Raw genomic sequence first — 16,993 nt, 5'->3', positions numbered from 1 at the left:
CTTAAATTCATTATACAGAGCATGAAATTCTGAACCACACACAAGTACAGAGCTAAGGATATGTTGAGGGAGTATATTTACATTAAATGTAAGTATAAAAAATCTGTTATTTAAAATTGCTTAAAAACAAAACAAATTTTAATTATCTTTGTGTCCTCTAAGTAGTACTTTTCTTGACAGAGAATTAGCTCAATGTGGCGAGTCCAGAGTTCCCCCACATGGTCCCCCTACACCCAACCAAGTACCACCAGGAGCAATTTCTGAGCATAAAGTCAGAAACAAACAACAATCATGACTCCCCCCACCCCCCACCAAGCAAAACAAAAACTATAAAACAGTCTTTTTTTTTTTTTTAATCCCAGGGCAGGTGGTGGGGATGCCTCGAAGAGGGGAACCCTGGCTTAGAGTTCAGGAGTGACCCCGGCCCGCTGATAGTGCCTGCAGAATCATATGTGGTAGCAGGGATTCAAACTGGAGTCAGCTACATGCAAGGCAAGTGTCTCAGACCCTGTCCACGCTACACCAGCCCCACATTTCAAGTACACTGATCCCCCTCAACAGACCTCTGATACTCACAAAAGCAACTGCCTCTTAATACAGCTGCCAGAACACAGGTACCGGTCTAACAGTGTAAAAAGGTTGAAAAATCCCTGCTCTAGAGCAGTGACTTCAGAAACTCTGAAACTCACCATCACAACCCACAGAAATTAATCATTTTATATCACAATTCAATATAACCTGTTTTATTTACTGTGTGGGGGTGGAGGAGAGACTGGGCCCACTCTTTGTAATTCTCAACTAACCAGTTTAGCAGTTTAAAGCAAGGGTACAAGGGTACAAGGGTACCTGTGGTGCCAGCAATTACTCAGACCATTCCAGCACACTCCAGCATGCTCTGGAGCCACCAGGTCTGTATCCGGTGATACTCAGGAGATTATGTTATGCCAGTGATCAAACTGAGGCCATCCAGGTTCAAGGTATATGCCCAACCCTTTGTGCTCTCTCTCCAGTCCAACCTATGTTCTTAAAAAAGAATTTCACAAAACAATACCTACTCTTTATATGAGGTGCTTTATGAGGCATTTCAGTGTAAGATGCCTCTTGAAATTTTCTATCCTAAATGTTTCATCATTTTAAAATTTGACTCCATGACTGACTTACAGAATAACATAAACTATACTTCAAAAACTCATTGTCTGAAAAAAAAATCTAGCAGCAGACCTTGCATACATGAGTAACTCAACTGTTTTTGGCCAAATTATGTTAGAAGTTCATTTATGTTTATTCAGCCAGAAAACTGAAATGTCAGGCACATCTATTGCTGAAATTCCCTTAAGAATAACCCCTCTCTGGTTGATGTGATGCAGCATCATGAATTTCTGAAACATTAATTTTAACACTATTGGGCAAAGTATACCAACTTGCATTCCTAAAACATTAATTCTTTAATTATTTATTGTAAACAATGCCTAAATTCTATTTTAAAAACCCTCTCAGAATACTAACTTTATGTTGATTCAGCATTAGATGTGCCATATTATCCCTAATTTAAGTATTAGAATAAGGTTGTTGTCTGGGTTTCTCTTTCCATTTCAAACCTTCTAAGCTGTCTGACTCGTCCCCAAATGCAGATATGTACTTTTTCAGTATTTAACATTTCCTATCTTACAGTCTGGCAATTGTTGTTTTAGTGGAATGAAAACTTTTTAATGAGTCCCTCTATCATAACTATAGTGTCAACTGGCACTCTAAAATTTTTTTCCCAGTATCGTAGAGATAGGACTGAACACATGCATTGCATGCAGGAATATTGAGTTTTAGCCCTGGCACAAAATGGCCTTCTAAGCACCACAGGGAGTCACCTCTGAGTGTGACTGGGTCTGACCCTAGGGGGACAAAAGTCCTGCCCCATCCCCATCCCCTGATAAGCATAACTCCCTGGCTGATTCTTAGTACTGAAGTTAAAAATCACACACAGCTTAAAAGTTCTAGGACAGAAAAGGTCCAGACTCTTACTGAGGATGAGGTAGAACAATACTATCAGAGTTAAGAGAAGGCAAGTACTAGTCCACCCAGATGTTCAAACATGGAGGGAAGTATCTCTTTTTTTTTTCTATAAACAAAGTTCTAGTACTAGACGCTTACTTAGTGGGCTATGCTCAACCTCAAAAAATAGATTCTGTTAGCAAAGGCTCTTACTTTTATACTAAACAGACATCTGCACAGCAGTATAAAACCCAGCCGTATGATGTCCAGGGTGAAAGGATGTGCTTAATGGGCATTTCACAGTGGAGTTCAGAGAGTTGGCCCTGATGCTAACAGCCTAACTGAATTACCCAGTAATCTACCAGGACTCCAGAGTAATTACTCAAATATGGAATATATCAAGAATATATATAAACCAGCTATAATGAGAACAAAGTTGAAAACTACAAGAGCATATAAGCTTTTAGTTCATGACTTTTTGAGGGTTCGGTCTTCTGGATGAAGTAATGCAATGGTAAAAGGGGGGAATGCCTAGATTATCCTTGGTCCCAGAGTATAGGGAGAAGGAAAGAAATCAAGTGGCTGGGGGAGAAGGTACTGATGAGAAGCAACATAGGATGGGATAAAGGGGATTCAGGTACATTGGCGACAAGAAATGATAGGAGTTAAATGTCCAAACCACAGTCAGTAACACTGAAACCATGAGACCCAATCTTTAACAAACTAAAAAAGTTGTCAAGATGGAAGACTGTGGTGAGAGAAAAGGAGATGGAACCTAGGAACACTGGTAGAGGTAAGCTGACACTGATGGAGGGATTGGTGCTGAAACATTGTAAGTCTGAAATCCAACTATGAGTAATTTTGTAAGTCAGTGCTTTATTAAATTTTAAAAAATTACAGTTTGGTCTTTCTGTAGCCTCTTAACAAAATTTTGCAAAGCTTTTCAAAAAAGAGTTTCACAGTTAAATTCCAGTAGCAAAGTTAAGACTTCTTTCAAAGCACATAAAGACCTTGACCTGTGGTCATAGTACTGCTGGCTTAATTATTACAGGTTCAAGAATCAGAAATTAAGCATTTATAAATTAAAGCTATAACATTCCTATTTCCTTCTTCTCTGGCACATTCTACTCTTAATATGGTAGGCAGAGAGGGATACATAAAAGATTTCATTAACTGATGAAAGATTAACCTCCACCCTGCAGTCTATATTTGTGATCACATGTGTTCGGGCAGATTATTCAAGACATCACTCTGAAACATCTTATGCTACCTCACCCCTAAAGATGACATAAGAATGTTGTGGTCTGCTATACTAATATCTGCTAAGTAACTATATAGCCATCACCAACATTCACTATTAGTGAATGGATCTGGAAGAACAACATGCCACTATTTTGCCAATAATAATGAAATAAGTAAAAAGAAAAAAATGTACATAAGAAGTTCAAACCAAGTCCTAAAGTACAGAGTCCATGTGAGTGGGGGTGGATATAGTCTATTTCATTACAGACAAAAGATAAATGTACAAAAGATAGATGTATAAGGATAGATGAAGTTCCAACCGACCAGTTATGATGGCATTACCTAACACATGAATAATCTCCAAGCACTTTCACAAACACTTTTGAGTGTTCATATGATGTACACAAACATTTACTGAATTGAATTCTCCAACATTAGTAGATTTTATTTTCAGAAAAATCAGATTAGCTTCAGCAAGTGTAACAATTAACAGGGGAAACTGAAACATGGAGAGGACATACAGCTTAACCAGTAAGAAAAAAAAATTTCTGAACAGTAAAAACATATGTTTGAATTTCAAATTTTCAAGTTTCTAAATATTGTTAATAACGGTTTCATGCATAAATGTTCCAACACCACACTTCCCAGAGTATCCCCAAGACTTACCCCACACCCTAGTCCAACCAGAGTTAAGTTCAGTTCAGAGAAATAATCACAGGTTCTGTAGCATTTGGCCATTTGTTATTTCCTTACTCTGTCTTTAGATCCCACATATGAGAACTATAGTTCCATATCTGTCCCTTTCCTCCTTCACTCAGCACTTCATATTCTAGTTCCATGACCTTAGTGGAGTCACCTGACCCCTTGGACCTGTTTCATAATCTATGAAATAATGGGCTACAATAGATAATATATGACTTTAACAATCTGAGGATAACAAAAGGCTACTTTATTCATCACTCTCTTTTCCACCTTTTGTACCTTTTTGTTGAGATTTTGCTCGGTCCAAAGTTTTGTTCCCATTCTCTAATAAATGAAATCTTAGTTATCCTTCAAAGCCTATTTAAAATCCACTTCTAATGTGAAGTGTTTCCAAATGTATGCAACATTCACTGCTACTTTAGACTTCCATTAACACACATCAAGCCTTATTATATACTAGTTTTTAAACCAAACCAATTATGATGCAACTAGATTACTACTAGAAGGCAGAAAATAAAAGTGAGTGATGAAGCTTAGAGTCTAAGATTTAAATGACTGGTGGACAACATGTTAGGTACTCCATAAAATATGTATTGTATACATGAATGCTTACATGCTTAATTTCATGTTAAGGGTACACCAAGCAGTAGTTCAGTAAGACTTCTATATGTAAAAATAACAAGAAAAAGACATTTTTAGAAAGGCCTACCTGGTCTGCACAGATCTCCATGTTGTTCTTTTTCACTGGCATAGACCTCCATACACCAAGCATGGTATGCGAATGAGAAGAGATCTTCTATTTTAGCGGGTGGTCGGATTGCATTGTTCAGTCTCTTAAGCCACTCTTGACATTGCTCAAAGGTTGAGAACTGACACCTTAGTGAAGTCAGACCAGTATGAATGTAATCAGAAGACAACTGACAAAGAAGCCTAAGTGGAGCCACCATTTAATGGGGGTCTATCCACAGTGAAGACACAACTACAGTCAAGACAGCATCTGAGGTATCATTATGTATTAGAAATAAAGGTAGGACAAATCTTAACCAATAGTGTAAATACATTTCCAAAAACCAAACATAGAAACTTTGAACTAAAAATATCTCCTACACTGTAATGTTTTTAGTTGAATTACCATATTGTAACATTTTTAGCTGAATTACCAGATTGTAATGTTTTTAGTTGAATTACTGGTGAGACACAGTTACAAAGTTGCTCATGATTAGATTTCTGTAATACAATGTTCCCACCCATCCCTTCACCAATGTACATTTCCCACCACCAATGTCACCAGTTTCCCTCCCACCAGCCTCCCTTCACCCCCCTGGTACTACCTGCCCTCCCCTGCCCTACAGCCTGCCTTGATGACAGGAACTTTTTCATCTTTCTGGCTCTCTCTCGAGCATTCTCTCTGAGGCAAATATCACTCTCATACCCAAAGCAGACAGAGATGCCACCAAAAAAAGGGAATTACAGACCAATATCCATGATGAACACCGATGCAAAGATCCTCAACAAAATATTAGCAAATAGAATCCAACAACTTACCAAAAGATCATACACCATAACAACGTACGATACATCCCAGGGGTACATGGACATTATTAGCAAGTCAACAAACATAATTATGAAAGTAAAATGACAGTCATTCTTGTCTATGAAATTTGATTCTACTTCAAAAGTTTTGTGGTTGTCTCTCTCAAAACACAGGTTTAAACTGGGGGTAAGTGCCTCAAGCAAATCAACAGTACTGCAGGGCAAGCGTATAAGCAGCCTGCTGGTGCCTTCAGGCTTTATGATACCCCAAAATTGCCTCTGCACCTCTAGCCAGACCCCCAACAACTCAGGACCAAGTTTCCCAAGATTAGGTATGTGGGAGCCGTGCCCATAAACCACCTCTCACTCAGCTATACAAGCTCATTTATCTGCCTTGCTTCAGAGACCTATAAATAAATCTCCAAAGAGATTAAAAGCTGTGGGCTGGAGCGATAGCACAGCGGGTAGGGCATTTGCCTTGCACAAAGCTGACCCAGGTTTGATTCCCAGCATCCCATATGGTCCCCTGAGCACCGCCAGGGGTAATTCCTGAGTACAGAGCCAGGAGTGACCCCTGTACATCACCGGGTGTGACCCAAAAAGCAAAAAAAAAAAAAAAAAAAAAAAAGAGAGAGAGAGTGAGATTAAAAACTGCAGTTAATCTCGGACCTATGCAAGGCACAACAGACGGGGTAAACTGGAGGGGGGCAGGTCAACCTGGTGCCTGCCCAAGCAGAACCCCCAGCATCCACTTGCTTCTACAATTCAAAATCGCTGCCATGCCCCTGGCCAGACTCCACGATCTCAGGATGGACCTCACTGAAATAGAATCTGCTAAAAATTCAGGTATGCGGGTTTTGGGATTGAAATCTCCAAGCTTTCTTGGGGTCGGGATGGGCTACCTCCTCTGACCTCCCCCTGTACTTTCCCGAAGCTGATAAAAAATACTGAATGCCCTGAACAAACACGATGACGTCTTACTACCTGTACTGCAAACCAATAATGCACAAAAGGAGAGCGAGACAGAAGAAAGTGCATGCCATAGCAGCAGACTGGACGGCGTGGGAGGGAGGAAGAGGGATGGGGGAGGGGGGAAAACAGGGGACACTGGTAGTGGGAAATGTACAGTGGTGGAGAGATGGATGTTGGATCACTGTATGACTGAAACCCAATCATGAATAGCTTTGTAATGATCTATCTCACAGATAGTCAATAAAATTAAAAGAAAAAAAGGTTTAAACTATTATAACCATGTTAATTAAACTACAATAAATATTTAATAGAAAAATATTTTGAAAACCATATAGAAGATTTTTGTTTTGTTAAAAGGTCAAGCCCTCAAAAGTCATTTTTGACTAGTTAAGAATAATTTCAAAATGTGTCTACATTATAATTAGAACCAGTAACTTTAAATTCAAAATTAGATGTTTTGAGGGCTGAAATGTAGCTCAGTGGTAGAGTATATGCTTTGCATGCATAAAGTCCTAGGTTCAACGCATGGCACCTTCCTATCCAATGTGTTGGCATTGTATGTCTGCATATGCGTGTGCCACACACACAGAATCATTTCATCTCTGACATAGCAGAAAACAAAACAATTCTGGGGCTGGAGTGATAGCACAGCGGGTAGGGCGTTTGCCTTGCACTCGGCCGACCCGGGTTCGATTCCCAGCATCCCATATGGTCTCCTGAGTACCGCCAAGGGTGATTCCTGAGTGTAAAGCCAGGAGTAACCCCTGTGCATCGCCGGGTATGACCCAAAAAGAAAAAAGAAAAAAAAAAGAAAACAATTCTGTTATACATTATAATTTTCAGTAGATTTAACTAAGGTTAAAATGATTAGTACAAAAAAAAAAAGACCTTTCAACTGCGATGCTAAAGCTGAGTATTAATAAGTAAGCTTTTTAAAATGAGAGCTGTAGCTAGTATATATCAAAAGCAAACTAAAACTCAACAGCTAAAAATCAACTTAAGTTTTTACCTTAAAACCAAAGAGGTAGAGGAGGCAAAAAAAAAAAAAAAAAAAGTGGCTTAAATCTCTCCTGTCTCAATCAATGTGATCATCAAATGCCAACACACACTATTTACTGGCATTTCAAACAGGTCAGCAATGAGGTTAAAAACTTTGGGAACTTAAAATCAGTGGAGTTGCTAGCTTTCAACATAGTTTTGCAACTATTAAGTTGTAGATTATATCAGAAAACCATTAATGAATGCTAAATCTATGAAGAAATTTGACATGGTATATATAAATTATATAGTGTCTCCCATAATTATAGCTGAAAAGGGAAAAAATAATTATACAGAAGCAATGTGATACCCTTGATATGAATGATAAAAATCAGTAAGACTGGGGGTTGGAGTGATAATACAGTAGGAAGTGGGTTTGACTTGCACATGGCTGACCCGGGTTCAGATTCCTGGCATCTCATATAGTCCACTGAGCACTGCAAGAATAATTCCTGAGTACAAAGCCAGGAATAATCCCTGAGCATAACCGGTATGGCCTTAAAACCAAAATAAATAATAACAAAAACAGTACAACAGATGAACACGGTTTTCCCAAAATACACTAAAAGGGATATAATTTCATATACAGCTAAGTGTGCATGACTTCAAATTAACCATAAGGAAACACTAGCAATACAATATGATTAACGTTCTGTTATAATAAAATATGTGGGCTAGAGAAATATTAAAATTGCCTTGCATGTAGCTCTAGCACCTGCAACCCTGGTTCAAATCACCTGCACAATAAATGGTTCACTGCACACCAGGGGAGATTCTTGAGCACAGAACCAGAAGCAGTCTTTAGCATCATCATGTTGTGGCCCACAATTAAGTTCATTTAATTTAATTCAAAACTGGGGCCGGAGACGCAGCTCAGCAATAGAGAGAACACTTGTGTTATGTATGTGAACCTCTGCGTTGGAACCTTTGCACAGCAAAATAGTTTTCTTCAAAATCTGAATGCCATACAACATCCCTGTTTTTTTTTTTTTTTAATATTCCAGGGCAGGAATAATGTACCTAGACAGACAGTAGAGCAGGTAGTGCACTTGCCTTGCATGTGGCCTACTTGGATTTGATGCCTGGCACTACATAAGGTCAAGGGAATATAACTGGGAGTATTTCCTGTGCACAGAGCCAGGAGTAAACACCAAGCACCACCAAGCACCAAAACAAAACAATAAAGTTTCAGATTAAAAAGGCCTATAGAATCATGGCAACTATATGAAAATTTTAATGTTTTGTTGTTGTTGTTTTTGTTTTGGGGGAAGCCACAGCTAGCAGTGCTCAAGGCTTACTCCTGGTTCTACATTAATGATTACTACTGGAGGGAGTTGGGGAACCATGAGGTGCCAGGGATCAACTTACATCAGTTACATGTAAGGCAAGTGCCCTACTCACTGTACTATAGCTCCGGCCCCTACATGAAATACTTGATCTCCATTAGATCCTATTCTGAATAAGTGGGATTAAGTGGAATGTCAGTAAAGTCATCATTAAATCAACTGACAAAAATTGGAACATGGATTAGATATAGGTATTATGAGTATAAAATTATGAAGTTAATGGTATTGTGGTTATATTATGGTTATATAAGAAAATATTCAAATTCTTTTGTTTTGAAGCCAAACCAAGCAACGTTCAGGGGATGCTCTGGCTCTGCACTCAGGAATTACTCTTAGTGGCACTCAGGGGACCATGTGCAATGCTAAGAATTGAACCCGGGTTGGCTGCATGCAAGCAAATGCCCTACATGCTGTACTACTGCTATATACCCAATTCTTAGGAAAGCACGCTGAAGTAGTTCAGGATACAGAGCCATGATTATGCAACTTACTTTTAGATAGTTCTGAAAGTTTTCTCTTTCCCCTTGCTCACTTGACCCCAGCCCCAATCTCCACTCATGCCCCACACAAAGACCCCTAAAAATAAGACAAATGGTGTACAATGTTATAAATACTAATGTTCCTTATATTATCTTTGTATTTTGTAAACTGGAAACTGAGTGATAGCACAGCGGTAGGGTGTTCGCCTTTCACATGACTGACCTGTGTTTGATTCCTCTGCCCCTCTTGGAGAGCCCGGAAAGCTACCGAGAGTATGGCAAGCTACCCGAGGAGTATTGGATATGCCAAAAACAGTAACAATAAGTCTCACAATGAGAGACGTTACTGGTGCACGCTCGAACAAATCGATGACCAACGGGATTTCCAAATTTTAGAACAAAACTGCATACATCTTGGGGCTGGAAAGATAGTATAGTGGGTAAGGCCACTGCCTTGCATGTATGTTAACTGGGTTCGATCCCTGGCACCAAATGGTACACCAAGCTCATCCATCAGGAGTGATGCCAGAGCACAGAGCCACGAGTAACCTCTGAGCACCACCAGGTGTGGTCAAAAATAATTTTACAAAAAGAAGAAAAAAGTGCACAGCTTTTAAAAATAATTTTACAAAAACAAGAATAAAGTGCACGTCTTTCAACATATCAAAAATATTGTCTGGAAAAATCTAAATTATTCCAGACATTGTTTGAAAAATATGCCTAACAGGGTTATTCCTAAAAAGTGATTTTTCTTACCAAACTATATAGTCATCCTTTAAAAATATTTTTCTAAAGGGAACCTAAGTGACAGTACAATGGGTAGGGTGTTTGCCTTGCACACAGCAGACTCAGGTTTGATCCCCGACATCCCATTTGGTCACCTGAGCACTACCAGGAGTAATTCCTCAGTGCAGCACCAGGGTAATACCCAAGCATCGCTGGGTATGACCCAAGACTAAACAAAATAAATATAAAAATTACACATATATACTTAAATAGCATCATAAACATGCACACACCTGATAACTTTGCAGTCTTTGCACGTCAGATGAAGCTGAAATATATCTCGGCATTCAACACTTTCTATAAGCTGTAATGGAACCTGTAATTTAAAAAGATGAAGTCTTTTTAGTCAAAGAGGCATTGACCCTGCATTTCTTCAAAGTGTCCCACAAAAGCAATCAGTAGCTCTAGAGGGGAAGACGTACAAAGAACTGCAGGTTTACCTGGCTGCATCAGTCATTCTCAAGTGGTTAACTACTAAATTAGCTTCCTGTTACCTATCTTTAAGTGAGTGGCCTAAAGTCAAGTCATGGCATGAAGACAAGAGGTGGTGCCAGGGAAATCTATTTATCTTTCAGGTATCAAACCGACAAGTTTTATATCTTACAAGTGGCTGTATTTTGAAGTGACAATGAAACTGAGGGAATTAGGATCCTATCTTGTTTAAAGAAAATTACTATTAGTCAGACTATTTGTTGTTTGTTTTGTGTTAGTACATGAGCTTTCTAAAAAAGACCAAAAGTCTGACCTGCCTACAAGTCATACAAAATAGAAAACAGGTCAATGGCTGAAGGTCATGATCTCTCTGCTCAATGTAAGAATGGAGGAGGACAGCACAGACTACACATAGTAGCCAAAGGTTTTTTAATTAGCTATGTCTGATATAATAGATGGGGAGCTATGCCCACCAAGTGGGGTTTGTAGCATGAGTAGGCTTGACTGGATCTCTCGGCCTTTCTGTTAAGTTGGACAGTGAAGAGGGATCAGAGAAGAGAGATATAGAAAGGAAAACATCTGAAGAGTGTGACAAATCCTCAAGTTGACATGATAATCCTCTCAACCCTCCCAAACTTGTCCTGACTCATCCCACAACTTCAAAAAGCCATTTTCTAAACCTTCCCACTGTCTTACTCCTTTAAGGAGTGGTAGACTACTGTCTCTTGCACCATATCATGCCCAGGAAATATGTGACTCTGGAAGTTACAAGTAGCATCCCAACAGTTCATACTTAGTCTGAGAAGAGGGAAGTATCCCCTCCAACAAAGGAATAAGTGAGTGCTACCTGCACAGTGAGGCCTTCATGTTAGCTGAGCCAGCTGCAGAAAGTCTTCCTACAAACCCTGTGCCAGTCAGCAGAGAACTCTCAAAATAAGGTTAAGGGGATCTAAAAGAAACCAAGTACCGGATGTTTGGGACAGGGGAAAGATTAAAAAAAAAAGACACTGGAGCAATAAGAGAGGGAAGCAAATTACTACTGAGATAAATTCTGAGAGTTTCTGCTGAAAACTAAAGTTATTGATTCCAACTCTATTATGCACAAAATAGCTTTACAGTCTTAACTAAACTAGAATAAGAGAAAGATTAACAAGCTGTATTTATGTGCTGGGGAAGAGAGGTAGGGTAAAAGTGGGGAGGTGCATATAGAAGGGCAGTTTGTATTTTTAAGTTCTTAAGCCTAAGGTACTAAAACAAATTGCAACAGATAAAGCTAAAAATTCTTCCAAAACCTATATATTTAAGAAGGAAAAAGTGTGTGTTGGGGGGGTGCAAATTGTAGAGGGAGTATAGAATATGAAAAAGATAAAAATTAGAAAATGACACTGACACCTTCTCAAACCAGTTCTCCTGTAACAGATGGGGTGGGGGGGAGGGGGAGAGAGTACCTCCAGCAGTGCTCAAGGGACCATATGGGATGCCAGAGATTGAACCTCATTCAGCAGCATGCGAGGAAAGCGTATTTCCTGCTGTACTGTAACTCTATGACAGATTCTCATACTGTTGTTTTTATTTTTTAATTTACCTTTCCCTCCTCTCACCTCCCACAACACCAGCCCCCACCTATCTCTACCCCTCCCCCAACCAAAAAAATAGAAACAAAAAGACTGGCAGACTGGCAAGAGGCCTGAGTCTACTTAGAAACTCTCAGAAATTCAGAAAAATCTCTATTTCTAAAATCTTGCCTAGTTCCTGACCTCCCTGGATGAGCTTCAAATTCTTCTATGTATATATTGTCAGTCTCTGCTTCCTGAAACTTGGACCATCACAACACTGGAAGTCACAATGTGGGAAGTCACGGGCAGAGAGAATGGGAAAAGTCTGGGGTGGAGCAGAGTGAGCTTTATTACGTCTACATTAAGAAACTGTTCTCTCAGCAGTTACTTGCATCCCAGGTCCCTATGAGTGACAGTTCCTTACAGCAAGAAAATTTGCAAACAAAGCGATCTGCTGTTCAGGGAAGGGGAGGGTCAGTCTGTGCTACTCTGTTACTTTAAAAAAAAAAAAAGTTAAATTTGACATCCTTTTTATTGGAGCAAATGTCTGTGACAACACTTTCAGAAGAGAAATGAAACACCTGAGAGCATCCAAAAAACATCTGCTATCTAAAATGCACTCAATATACAAGTTCTTATGAATTTTCACATGGCAAGTAAACTTAAATGTTGGTTACAAGTATGCAAGCAAACAAAACTACCAAGTGTACTCCTCCTAGATAAGAAAAACAAAAGATTTTAATATTCATGCAGATATCACATGCAGAGAAGTTTAAAATGTAGCAAGAACTCATCTATGGTATATAGAATAACAGAGTGGGAGACTAACACCCAAGAACTGTAGAAATAAGTACCAGGAGGTTGACTCCATGGCTTCGAGGCTGGCCTCACGTTCCGGGGAAAGGTCAACTCAGAGAAGCGATCACCAACTACATTGTAGTCGAAGGCCATGTGGGGGAAGGGAGTTGCGGGCTGAATGAGGGCTAGAGACTGAGCACAGCGGCCACTCAACACCTTTATTGCAAACCACAACAGCTAATTAGAGAGAGAAAACAGAAGGGAATGCCTTGCCACAGTGGCAGGGTGGGGTGGGGGGGAGATGGGATTGGGGAGGGTGGGAGGGACACTGGGTTTACGGGTGGTGGAGAATGGGCACTGGTGAAGGGATGGGTTCCAAACTTTGTATGAGGGAAGTATAAGCACAAAAGTGTATAAATCTGTAACTGTACCCTCACGGTGATTCTCTAATTAAAAATAAATAAATTTAAAAAAAAATAAAAAAAAATAAATTCCAAAAAAAAAAGTTAAAAAAAAAATGTAGCAAGAACTGGGGTATATATAAAAGAAAATTATTTTATAACAAATAACCTTTTTCATTCTTTTCTCCCCTTAGAGTCCCTTTCAATGCTTTGTCCAGAGATAGCTCTAAAAAGACAGAACAATGGGTTGGAGAAATAGAACATCTGCTAAGGCACTTGCCCTGCACATGGCCCAACCCAAGTTCAATCTCCAGCACCACAGAGTCCCCCAAGTCCCCACCAAGACTGAGTCCTCAGCATAGTCAGGAGTAAACACCTGAGCACTGACAAAAAATAATAAAATAAAAATGATTAAAAATAATTTTTAAAAATTAAACAAGACAGTACTGGGGCCAGAGATTGTTCAAAAATTTGTGACTAATTATCTGCAATTGAAAGGCCCAGGTTTGAGCCCCCGGTACTGTATGGTGCCCCAAGAGATAAGACAGGAAGTAGTCCCTAAGCACTCCAAGGTATGGCCCAAAAATAAAATGGACAAAAAACTAATCTCCTTTTTATACACTTAACCAAAACATACTCTAAGGTTCTCTAAGGCAGTGTTCTTCAGCCTTTTAATACGAGCAGACAGGCATCTGTCCTACATACTGGTCTACTCCCAACTAGCAGTTATAACCAAGGAAGAAGACCAAAAGTTTTTAACCTTTTTACCCCTGGGACCTGGGCCCAGTTGAGGAATGATGCTCTAAGACTCACACTATTTTTTTTTATTATTTAAATTTATTTATTTTTTAATTAGTGAGTCACAGTGAGGGTACAGTTACAGATCACACATTTTCGTGCTTGTTTTTCCCTCATACAATGTTTGAGAGCCCATCCCTCTACCAGTGTCCATTCTCCACCACCAATGAACCCAGTATCCCTTCCACCCCACCAATCCCATCCCCCCCACCCCACCCTGCCTCTGTGGCGGGGCATTCCAATTTGATATCTCTCTTTCCTTTTGGGTGTTGTGGTTTGCAATAGGGGTATTGAGTGGTCATCCTGTTCAGTCTCTAGTCTACTTTCAGCACGCATCTCCCTTCCCGCACAGGATCTCCAATCACATATAACTTGGTGTTCCCTTCTCTATCTGGGATGGATGACTTTCCCCCAGCGTGTGAGGCCAGCTTCCAAGCTATGGAGCCAACCCCCTGGTATTATATACTACTATTCTTGGGTATTAGTCTCCTACTCTGTTGTTCTATATTCCACAGATGAGTGCAATCTTTCTATGTCTGTCCCTCTCTTTCTGGCTCATTTCACTTAGCATGATACTTTCCATGTTGATCCACTTATATGCAAAGTTCATGACTTCATCCTTTCTAACAGCTGCATAGTATTTCATTGTATAGATGTACCAGAGTTTCTTCAACCAGTCATCTGTTCTCAGGCACTCGGGTTTTTTCCAGATTCTGGCTATAGTAAACACTGCTGCAATGAACATAGAAATGCAGATGTCATTTCAACTATACATTTTTGTTTCTCCAGGATATACTCCCAGAAGTGGTATTGCTGGATCAAATGGAAGCTCAATTTCTAATTTTCTGAGAAGCGTCCATATTGTTTTCCAAAGGGGCTGGACCAGTCAGCCTTCCCACCAGCAGTGTAGAAGGGTCCCTTTCTCCCCACATCCTCTCCAACAGTGGTTGCTTTTGTTCTTTTGGATGTGTGCTAGTCTCTGTGGTGTGAGGTGGTATCTCATAGTTGTTTTGATCTGCATCTCTCTGATGATTAGTGATGTAGAGCATTTTTTCATGTGCCTTTTGGCCATTCGTATCTCTTCCTTGGAAAAGGTTCTGTTCATTTCTTCGGCCCATTTTCTGATGGGGTTGGATGTTTTCTTCTTGTAGAGTTCAACCAGTGCTTTATATACCCTTGATATCACTTTATCGGATGGGTATTGGGTGAATATCCTTTTCCATTCTGTAGATTGCCTTTGTATTCTGGTCACTGTGTCTTTTGCGGTGCAGAAGCTTTTTAGTTTAATATAGTCCCATTTGTTTATCTGTTTCTACTTGATTGCTTAATTCCGTGTCATCTTTGAAGATACCTTTAGCTTCAATATTGTGAAGGGTTTTGCCGACCTTGTCTTCGATGTACCTTATGGATTGTGGTCTGATGTTGAGGTCTTTAATCCATTTTGACCTGATTTTTTGTGCATGGTGTAAGGTCGAGGTCTAAATCCATTCTTTTGCATGTGGTTATCTAGTTATGCCAGCACCATTTGTTGAAGAGGCTTTCCTTGCTCCACTTCACATTTCTTGCCCCCTTATCAAATATTAAGTGATCATACATTTGGGGTTGTGTATAAGGATATTCCGCTCTGTTCCACTGGTCTGCGGCTCTGCCTTTGTTCCAGTACCATGCTGTTTCAATTGTTACCACTTTGTAGTATAGTTTAAGGTTGGGGAGGGTGATGCCTCCCATCATCTTTTTCCCAAGAATTATTTTAGCTATCCGTGGGCATTTATTGTTCCATATGAATTTCAGGATTGCTTGATCCATTTCTTTGAAGAATGTCATGGGTATCCTTATAGGGATCGCGTTAAATTTGTATAATGCTTTGGGGAGTATTGCCATTTTGACAATGTTGATTCTCCCTATCCACGAGCAGGGGATATGTTTCCATTTCCTCATGTCCTCTTTTATTTCATGAAATAGTGTTTTATAGTTTTCTTTGTAGAGGTCCTTTACTTCTTTAGTTAAGCTGATTCCTAGGTATTTGATTTTCTGGGGCACGATTGTGAACGGGATTGCTTTTTTCATGTCCCTTTCCTCTGTCTCATTGTTTGCATATAGGAAGGCCATGGATTTTTGGGTACTGATTTTATAGCCTGCGACTTTACTGTACAGGTCAATTGTTTCTAAGTCTACGAATAGTGAGAGTTTGATTTCTTCCTTTCCTATCTGAATTCCCTTATCTTTTTCTTGCCTAATAGCTATTACTAGTACTTCCAGTACTATATTAAAGAGAAGTGGTGAGAGAGACCCATACTATTATTTTAGGCTTCTCAACTCTCCCCACTTAAGAAGAGGATCTCCGTAAATTTCTCCAAATTGACATCCAACATTTCACCCTATTAGCTATTAGGGTTTATCATGTATAGACTCAAAAGCAACACCATTTTATAATCCAGGAATTAACATTCATTTGCCCCCCTCCACACACACATAGTCATAAACAAGTTAGGACCAGAATCCATGTCTGCCCAGCCTCCTTCCATTATACAGCTTGGTTTTCTTCTTTCCTCTAAGAGTACCCTTTTGTATGAACTCAACTTTAGTGTTTCATTCGCAATTAAGTGGCCTTACCACTGTGATCTTCAGTAGAAAACAGAGTATCCCAGGACACAAAAACAGTCATTCAAAAGGACAAATGCATAACATTATTCTTTGCAGCATTTAGGACAATGACCAGGATAAGGAATTAATCCAGGTGTCCCAACAAAGATGAGTATTATGAAGGTGTGGTCTATATACACAATGGAATACTATGTAATTGCAAGAAACCATAAACTCACTGCAACTTGAATGAAACCGGAAGACACTATGTTAAGTACATTTTAAAAAAGTGGATAAGCACTAGATGATCTCTGTGGTATACAGAATAACAAGACAAGAGA

General features: G+C 39.5%; 1 protein-coding gene across 6 annotated transcripts in view; it reads right to left on the bottom strand.

Annotated features, from left to right (window-relative positions):
- The window catches only part of MTMR3 (myotubularin related protein 3), a 129,365-nt gene that overhangs the window by 38,281 nt on the left and 74,091 nt on the right, over positions 1-16,993 (bottom strand). For all 6 annotated transcript variants that reach the window (XM_055146838.1, XM_055146836.1, XM_055146837.1 and 3 more), the window contains 2 exons: positions 10,318-10,400; positions 4,640-4,806 (listed from right to left, as the gene is read on the bottom strand). In XM_055146838.1, the coding sequence (XP_055002813.1) occupies positions 4,640-4,806; positions 10,318-10,400 (250 nt within the window). The remainder of the gene's footprint in view (positions 1-4,639; positions 4,807-10,317; positions 10,401-16,993) is intronic.

Source organism: Sorex araneus, chromosome 9 (assembly GCF_027595985.1).
Source record: "Sorex araneus isolate mSorAra2 chromosome 9, mSorAra2.pri, whole genome shotgun sequence".
Taxonomy (NCBI): domain Eukaryota; kingdom Metazoa; phylum Chordata; class Mammalia; order Eulipotyphla; family Soricidae; genus Sorex; species Sorex araneus.
Note: the sequence above shows the minus strand (reverse complement) of the source record. Positions and strands in the feature narration are given on the sequence as shown.